At 50.6% G+C, this 9,318-nt stretch overlaps 2 protein-coding genes across 2 annotated transcripts; one reads left to right on the forward strand and one right to left on the reverse strand.

Annotated features, from left to right (window-relative positions):
* Positions 1-1,856: 1,856 nt before the first annotated feature.
* On the reverse strand, positions 1,857-2,840 carry TIMM10B (translocase of inner mitochondrial membrane 10B). The gene is made up of 3 exons (XM_024569351.3): positions 2,697-2,840; positions 2,400-2,495; positions 1,857-2,209 (listed from the first exon to the last, which is right to left on the reverse strand). The coding sequence occupies exons 1-3, from the start codon at positions 2,733-2,735 to the stop codon at positions 2,036-2,038; spliced, it is 309 nt and encodes a 102-aa protein (XP_024425119.1). The 5' UTR covers positions 2,736-2,840; the 3' UTR covers positions 1,857-2,035.
* A 48-nt stretch (positions 2,841-2,888) lies between these two features.
* ARFIP2 (ARF interacting protein 2) lies at positions 2,889-7,741 on the forward strand. The gene is made up of 8 exons (XM_024569354.3): positions 2,889-3,038; positions 3,816-3,956; positions 4,208-4,304; positions 5,019-5,137; positions 5,315-5,536; positions 6,065-6,222; positions 6,365-6,539; positions 6,973-7,741. The coding sequence occupies exons 2-8, from the start codon at positions 3,858-3,860 to the stop codon at positions 7,126-7,128; spliced, it is 1,026 nt and encodes a 341-aa protein (XP_024425122.1). The 5' UTR covers positions 2,889-3,038; positions 3,816-3,857; the 3' UTR covers positions 7,129-7,741.
* The last annotated feature ends 1,577 nt before the right edge of the window (positions 7,742-9,318 follow it).

Below are 9,318 nucleotides of genomic sequence, written 5' to 3' on the forward strand. Positions count from 1 at the left end.
CTTTTACTTTCTAATAAAACTTTCTATTCGGTTTGTTCAAAAGATAGCAGCTAACAAGGCAAAAAGCTAATTGGAGCCACTTCTCTGAACAGGTAACTGTGTAAGACATGTTTCTAGTACATTCTGGATTCTTGCTTCATCATCTGTTAAGGGGGATATAATACCTCTTAGTTGTAATAAAGACTAAAGTAAAGCATGGCATATACCAACATCAGAACCTATACAAAGTAGGGGCTCAATAGATATTATTTTGAGAGGTAGCCTGGTGCAATAAAAAGAACATGGATTTTAAAGTCAGATCTGTATTTTAATACAGGGTCTGCTATTAGAGAACCTCAATCTCCTGATCTGAACAAGGGAGAAAACTGTACTTTGTGGGTGGTTGTAAGAAGTTACTTTTATTATCGTGGGAACCAATGTCTACGAGCTTCCACTTCTTCTATAAAAATGAAACACGGTCACTTAATGGAGTGAGGAGGGGGATTAGGAGAGCAGTGAAGATGGAAATAACTGTCGTGGTGATTAAGAACAGTGAACAGGCTAGGAACCCACAAAGGGCTGTTCATTGGTAATGAGGGCTTGATTGAAGTTGCAAACCTTAAACATTTAGTGGCATTCAATATACAGCTCTGTGTTTCTCCAGCAGTTTGAATGGAGTAACAGAAAAGATTAAACAGCTGGAATGACATAAAAAAAGACACAATGGCAGCAAGAAAATGGAGTGGAGTGGTAGGTCATTCACACTGCTGAATGCACAAGTAAATTCCACAAAGGGGTTGGGCAAGAAAAACAATGGACAGGCTAGAATTAGAACTCACAGCCCCAGCTGGTGTAGCTCGGTGGATTGAGTGCAAGCCTGTGAACCAAAGGGTTGCCAGTTTGATTCCCAGTCAGGGCACATGCCTGGGTTATGGGCTAGGTCCCCAGTAGTGGGCCCTTGAGAGGCAACCACACACTGATGTTTCTCTCCCTCTCTTTCTCCCTGCCTTCCTCTCTCTCTTAAAAATAAATAAATAAAACCTTTAAAAAATGCACAGAACAGGCACAGTGGGAACAACATGGAGTAGGGAGTAAAGGAGCTGGAATTAGGAGATTATAAATATGCAGTAAGGTATTAAAGTAACATTAAAGAGGCCCCAAAGATCTTGCTTTATCCCTTCTTTTCCATAACCACCACTATCTATGTCCGCTTTGGGTTTCTCTCTCTCAAGTCTGACCGTATTGCAGAATATGGTCCCTCATGTTTCCCTCTTTCTAACTGCCCCTGAAGACAAGAACAAAGACCTTCTTTGCTTAAATGTTTTACTGATCATTCAGGAAGATAGAAAACAGTAAAAAAGTAACAACTTGGGGAAATGGTTAGTTTCAAGACACCCCAGAATTCTTACAAATTTCATCTGTTCTGGAGCTTCTGACTTTATAAGGAAGTAGTCCCTAAAAACCCTATGATTTCTGGATCTTAGCTATCTCCTTTCCCTAAATATGGCAGATTCCTTCTTTAAGACACAGCACACACACACACACTCACACACACACACACACACACACTAAGTTATGAATGAATGCATACCTTACTCACAAGTGAGCCATTAAATTCAGACAGATTTAAGTTAATGGCGGCTAGACAGCGCTCCCATTTTCTTGTCATCTGGCCAGGAACCACCTCCTGTGGCCATTACCAACCTTAAAACTGTACACACAGACCTTGCTTTAACCAGGTGGGTGCCTAGGCATGAATGTTGAGGTTTTCCTTCTACACAAAGAAGGCAATTTCTCTGCTGCCAGGGTTGATGCCAGCAGATATGCACTGACATAATAAAGTGGGCAAAGCTTCCCTGCCCAGAACATAAACCAAACAGAATAAAAGCGGGTTTATTACTCCAGGAAAAGGAGCAACAATACCCAGCTCTCAGGGAACCCCTCACTCTGTATAGACAGGCTGCACCCAGCCCCAGGTCCACAGGCTCCTTCAACGTGAGGGTCCATCCAGTGCCTCCCTTCCCCTCCCATCCAGTGCCTCCCTTAGTAGGGACGGCTAGCTGCCTGACGGTGAGTTTCCAGGCCGTCCAGCAACACCTGGCACAGCTGAGGCAGCCTCGTAGTCTGCGATGCGGCGCTGCACCAGGGCAGGCATGAGCTTCACATAAGCGGCCATGAGGCGGTGGTTGGAATGGATCAGCTTCCCAGCACAGCTGTGCAGACAGGCCTCCTGGAAGGAAGACAGGGTGGAGGGGAGACCAAAGGTGTCCTGTCAGGTCCGTCTCCGTCCTTCCCATCCCCAGCCCAGGAGCGAGGATCATGGAAAGACCTGAGCCAAAGGAAAGGGAAGTGGGAGGAGGACAGCAGTGTACGGTTAACTCAGAGGAGGAAGACTTTTAACTCCCTGCTCGGTTCCCCACCTCCTCAGCATCCAGAGCTCGGTGGTGCAGGCTGGGCACGCAGCGCTGGAAGCAGAGTTCTGTCATCCGATTGTAGACCAACAGGAAGTCCCGCAACTGGGAGAGAAGGGGACCAAGAACTCAGCAATAAGGGAGACACCTCAATTCCAGGCCGCGACGCTTAGACGTTTCCCACGACCGCGCACCATGGCTTAAAGTCCCCAGCCCTCGGATCTCTAGATCTCCGGGGTCCATTCCCTGCGGACGGGGATGCGAGTCAAATGTAAGGTCCCGAAACCACTTTTAGCTGCTACTCACATTCCTTAGCTGCTGCTGCTCCTGCTGCTGCTGCTCCATCCGACCACAAGCACACGCCTGACCTCACTTCCTTTACAGTTTTGTTTTTTTTTTAACGCCCCGGAAGAAATCTCTCTACGATCCCCACGATTGAGGGGGTTAGCTCAAGGACCGCCCTGCCCCCAGCTTTAATGTCACTTCCGCCCTTATGATCTGCGACGTGGCCGGCTTCTTCTGCCCGGGAGAGGACGTCACTTCCACCGATTTCTTGACCTGCTGCTAGGTTCGCGACGGGAACTGGAGCCGGAGGTCCCCGCGCGGCCCGGGCCTGGCGCCCTGAGGGGAAGAGCGGCCCAGCCAGAGGTGAGAGAGGCATACTTGGTCGAGGGGAAATTGAATGCATGAACCTGTCCTGAAAGCAAGATATGTCTGAGCCCAGGGGATGATGAGGACACACCTGATGCCCAGGTGTATGGGTTTGGGGGAACTGGGAAACACACCTGGGGAGAGAGAGGACTGATTTTGGAAGAGATCGCCTATGTCCTGGGAAAAAGAGACTTTTCCCAGAGGCTGGGAACATACACAAATTGATTCAACTAAGGCCTGGTCGGGAGGGCCGGAGGAAAAGAAGGTGCATGGGATGCAGGAGGGGAAGATCACTTGAAGGAAAGGGAAAGAAACATTACAGGGGTGTTAAAGGCCAAGCTGTGATAATATACATGAGCCCTGGAAAGGGGTTCATCTCCTGATAGGGAGAAGCACCTGCATGGGGATCAGCTCCAAGAGAATACAGACTTTATCTGTCTTGTTCACTGCTGTATTTCCATGACTTCAGGTAGTGCATGGCACACAGTAGGTACTCAGTAAGTGTCTATTGAATGATTGAATGCATGAATGATCACCGGAGTCCTGGTGGGGTTGGAGGGTCATGAGGAGACTCCTGAGGCTTGGGTGTGCATGTGTGAAACTATGCACCTTGGGAGGAAGTGATGCATATACTACCTGAGGAAAGGTGTGGTAGCCAAACTCCAGAACACTCAAGGCCTGGGACAACCTCTGAGACCTCAGAAATGGTGGGGGAGACCTTTCTCTTCTAGGGCCTTGGCCAGTTTCCAGAAGTGTTTGTGTTGGGCTTTGCAGGGCACTGGGGTGGAAGCATCGACGCCAGTCCCTTCCCTAGCCATGACGGACGGGATCCTAGGGAAGGCAGCCACAATGGAGATCCCCATCCATGGGAATGGCGAAGCTGGGCAGCTTCCTGAGGATGATGGGCTGGAGCAGGTGCTTCTGTTTGATTCTTCTTGTTTCAATTTCGGAATCCCAACTTATAAACCCTGGGCTCTCACTCTATTCCAATAACCTTCCCTAACTTCCCTAACTCCCTTCAATGTTTTTACAAATCTTCATTCTGATTCTGTGCAGACTTCCCTTGTGTGCTCTCTCTATGATGCTTCAATCCAAGCTTGTTCTCACTCCCAAAATGCTTCAGCTGCCCCTATGTTCCTGAAGCCCTCCTCTTCTCTGGCCTATAGGACCTCCAGCAGGTGATGGTGTCAGGACCCAACCTCAATGAAACCAGCATTGTGTCTGGTGGCTATGGGGGCTCTGGTGATGGACTCATCCCCACAGGTATGAATGATCAGAACAGGAAGTTTGAGTGGAGAGGGGGAGAGGAATGGTTCTGGGGAGCATAGGATATGTCTAAGAAAGCTTGAATTATCTTTAGAGGTCTTGGAAACCTCTACTAGTATGAACTTTATAGACTCTTCTCACCCCAGGGCCAGTTCCCAGGCTTCTCCAACTGCTCCCATTTGCCATTTCCCCTGAGATGCACCCTTTTTGTGCCACCACCACCTGAATCAAGTTAAGAACTCTGTTCCAAAGAAGTTTCCCCTCCTCTGGAGCTTGATGCTGATTGGGAACTTTATGAGACTTCTCAGAGTTTTACTTTAGACTCTAAATTTAGAGGAATAAACAGACCTGAGTCTCACACTGACTAGGATTCCACATGGGAATGTCAAGCAGGTTTCCTGTTATCAGGATCACCATCCTTGACCTCTCACCCCACACTCAGCATATTTCCTTCTGTTTCCTCTGCCCCTGCACACCAGCAGCCCCCTCTTCCTTCCCCTTCGAATCCCCACCACTGCCTCAGAAGGAGGCCATAATATATTGGGAGTTGGGTCTCAGGGCACAAGATGAGTTCCTTCTAGTGAGTAGGAGAATCTAATTGTCTCTAGCTTCTGCTCCTTCAGGGAAGTCATTTTCAGGTGCTGGGAGGGAATTATGGGTGGAACCACATACTTCTGAGAGAGACTGGTGTCAGAGAACTTGGTCCTTTAGGGTCTGGCCGCCATCCATCTCACAGTGCCACTCCTGCTGGCCCCGGAGATGAGGTGGCTCGGGGCATCGCTGGAGAGAAGTTTGACATCGTCAAGAAATGGGGCATCAACACATATAAGGTGGGATTCAAGCACTTGTCCCTTTCCCCAAACTCCCCCTGGGTACCTTATTTCCTTTTCCCAGATCCAAATATTCCATCTGTGGCTGAGACTAGGAACGTGGGTATGCTGGGGTACATACCTGTTGTGGGCGCAGGGTGCTAGGGTTTCTGACTTATTCCCCCACTTCCCAATCAGTGCACAAAGCAGCTGTTATCAGAGCGATTTGGCCGAGGCTCCCGGACCGTGGACCTGGAGCTAGAGCTGCAGATTGAGTTGCTACGTGAGACGAAGCGCAAGTATGAGAGTGTCTTGCAGCTGGGCCGGGCACTGACAGCTCACCTCTACAGCCTGCTGCAGACCCAGCATGCACTAGGTGATGCCTTTGCTGACCTCAGCCAGAAGTCCCCAGAGCTTCAGGTGCCTAGCCAGACCAAACAGGGTGGGGGGACTGGGCCCAGGCTGTCCCAGGCAGTCACCCCTCAGCCTCCCTCCCTCCCTCCTGCAGCCCAGAGGGAGAACCCCTCCAGGGTGGGCCCAGCCCTGCCCCCAGCAGCACTCACCTGTGGAGGCAGCCTAAGGGTTTGTACAGAGGTCCAGAAGTTGGAGGGACTGGGGGAGGTGGCACACAAGGTGCCTCACAAGTAACCCTTCTCTGCATTGGTGAGAATGCCTTTGATGCTCAGCCTAATCGGAGCCCCTCCCTTGCCTGCTGCACTAGCTTTCTCTGTTCTAGCCCTGTGAACTTATCTGAGACCCCACCCCCACCCCAGGCATCCCCAGGGTGGCCCCACTAACTTTCTGGCTAAGAGCCTTACTGGAGGCAGTCCTTGGTTGTTGCAGTTTTGATGGCTGCTTTCTCCCTGGGGAAGAGGGGAATGAAGGGCCCTACAGCTTCAGTCAGGTAGGGACACTTTCTTACGGCCTGTCCCTCCCTTCTGCCCTCAGGAGGAATTTGGCTACAATGCAGAGACACAGAAGCTGCTGTGCAAGAATGGAGAGACACTACTAGGGGCTGTGAACTTCTTTGTCTCTAGCATCAACACTTTGGTCACCAAGACCATGGAAGACACACTCATGACTGTCAAACAGTATGAGGCTGCCAGGTGTGGGCACTGGCAGGGCCTAGGGTTTTGGGAGTTGGCTGGCTTGGGTGGAAGTTTTAGATTAGGGATATAAGAATTAAGCAAGGAAAGGAGACTGTGCAGGACAAAGGAGTGGAGATGAGCCTGTATCACCCCTTCCCAGGCTGGAATATGATGCCTACCGAACAGACTTAGAGGAGCTGAGCCTAGGCCCCCGGGATGCAGGGACGCGTGGTCGACTTGAGAGTGCCCAGGCCACTTTCCAGGCCCATCGAGACAAATATGAGAAGCTTCGGGGAGATGTGGCCATCAAGCTCAAGTTCCTGGAAGAAAACAAGGTGCAAACCCCACCCCTTGGACCCCTGCCCACTTCCCCATCTGTAACACTGACCGGCCCTATCGATGGATGGGAAAATGCAGCCGAACTAAGGAGTGGGATCTTCCCCTGGCCCCCTCAACCCTTGGACCTTTCCAGATCTCCCTCCTTCCAATCCCTAACCCTTTTCTGTTGAAGAATTGGCTGCAGGTCCCATGATCATGACAGAAAAATCATGCTCTGAGCTGCAGTGATTTTTCAGAAATCAGAATCCCAGGCCCAGCAAATCAAGTCAGGGTTTTTCCATCAGATTGACACTTTGACTCCCTTGTTGGAGTTCAGCCCCCACCCCAAAAGCATTGTCAGAGAGTCCATGCACCCCTGGTCTGGGCTCAGGCTCAGCCCCTCAAGAAGGGCATCTGAGTCTAGCCTCAGCTGACCCTCTGGACCCCCAGATCAAGGTGATGCACAAGCAGCTGCTGCTCTTCCACAATGCTGTGTCTGCCTACTTTGCTGGGAACCAGAAACAACTGGAGCAGACCCTGCAGCAGTTCAACATCAAGCTGAGGCCTCCTGGAGCCGAGAAGCCCTCCTGGCTAGAGGAGCAGTGAGCCGCTCCCAGCCCAACCTGGCTATCAAGAAGGACACTGGGAAGGGCAGTCCCAGGGTGGGGGAGATCGGACATGGGACATCCCTTGCCACCTGCCCTCTGGCTTGGGCTCCTTTTCCCTGGCTGGGGCCTGACACCAATTTTGCCCACACTGCTGTGGGTAGGGAGGAGGCCTGTAGGCCCAGCAGCTGCTGCCCTGTCCCTTATCTTCCTGGACACTGGGCTTCATTCCCAGATCTTTTCCTTCCACTCCACAGCCAAAGGCTATGACAAAACTACTCCCTGGCCAATGGCATCACTCCTCAGGCCTATCCCCAGCTCCTGGGGTGTGCCCCCTGACCAATGGCAGAGCCTCAAAAGGCCCTGTCAGCCAATGGCAGCTCTTCTTGGGCTCCTCTGGGCCAATGATGTTGCCTCCAATACCCTTCGTCCCTCCTCTATGCGTGCCCATTGCAGAGAAAGGGACTGGGACCAAGGGGGTGGGAAAAATGGGGAGGCCCATTTCTGGCCCTGCATCTAAATGGGCCTCCCCTCACCTACTCACCCAGTTTAACTGTGCTTAGAGCCCTGGAAGATTGGGACCTAGCACTAGGAATAAACCTTTCATAAAAGCAGGCCCAGTGAGGTCAATTTGTGGGTGACTCTAGGAGGGCGGGCTGGGTGGAGAAATGCTCAGTCTAATAATACATCAAAATCTTATAAAATCTGAAGAGCTGGGGCCAGAAAACGAAAGTCACAGATTTCAGGAACAGTCTGAGAACCTACTCCTCCCCGAGGCCCAGCTGAAGCCAAAGCTTTATTTGCCCTTTAGGCCAGCACCAAGGTAGCTGTGGATCTTAAGAGCACAGGACCCGAGGGGGTCAGATCCCCTGACCTTCATCATGCATTCATTCATACAGCAGATATTTACTGAGTGCTTTTACTTGCCTGGCACTGCACTAGACCCTGGGGAAACATCAGTGAATAAAACATGGTCCCTTCCCACAGTGCTTATGGCCTAGTGAGGGAATGGAGACAAGTAACCAGGCAACTACAATACAGTGATAAGTACTAGGATAGAGAAGTACAGGGAGCTTTGGGAGCACAGAGAAGGGGCAACTAGCCTATAGGGGTGGAGGTGGGCATGTCCATGTGAAAGCTGAGATTAAAGGGTGAGGAGAGAGCTAGAAAGAGTAGGGGAAAGAACATCCTAGGCTGAGGCTAATACATGAAGGTCCTGAATAGGAATCCAGAGGAATTGAGTTTGATGAGTGAAAGATAAACGGGAAGTGGCTAGGAGAAGACTACAGAGGTTAGGTATTATAGTAAGAGATCATGGTAGGCCTTTTCACACCAATTAAGGACTTTTGCCCTTTGGAGAAGGGGAACTGTGATGCCTTTTCAGCAGAAGTTTGACGCATAGGAGAACTCTAGGATTGAGGAAAGTAGTCCTTGTGAGGCTTAAAACTGTAACACAGACCCCAGTTCCCTTATATTGGCTAGTCTAGTAGCTCTAGCCCAACCTCCAAAGCAAGCTACGAATCCTGTCTGAGGTGCATCATAAGCACTGGAGCACTTGTTCTGGGTGCCTGGACTCAGGTGGATAAGAGGTTGGGGTAGTTTCCAGGGCCCTTGCTGCACCCAGGTGTTGAGCCCAAATATGAACCTCATCTGAGAGGAGAAAGCTCGCCAGCAGCACTTTAATTTAGAGCCCAGGTACCATCACATCTGCTCCTTAGCTGAGGACAGCTCCAGAGTGTTACAACATTCTCCCCTACCTGTGTGGAGGGCGGGAGGAAAGGGACAACCCAGTCAGCAGATTTTTGTAGCACTGAGATCCAGCAGCAGCCCAATTTTGCCCTTTGTCACAGATACTGCATCTGCCAGGCAGGTTTTCCTGGGCTTTGGTCAGCTTGCAGTCATCTGACTGGAGCTTGATTATTTGGGGAGGGGTTGTCCCCACACAAGCTCCCCCTGCCCTTTATGAGCCACTGGGGATGAAAGGGCCTGAATCTCCAAGTGACTGGAGGCAGGACCCAAAGGCAGAGCTCAAACCCAGCTCACACCACTATCTGAGTGATCAGAGTTAACGTCTGTGGGGAGCTGGGCCCTCAGTTTCTTCCGTTGTAAAACACGGCTAATAAAAGAAGCTACCTATTAACATTATGAGAATTAAAGGAAATAATAGATGTAAAGTGATTTGTTATGTGTC

This window comes from Desmodus rotundus, chromosome 5, assembly GCF_022682495.2.
Source record: "Desmodus rotundus isolate HL8 chromosome 5, HLdesRot8A.1, whole genome shotgun sequence".
Classification (NCBI taxonomy): Eukaryota; Metazoa; Chordata; class Mammalia; order Chiroptera; family Phyllostomidae; genus Desmodus; species Desmodus rotundus.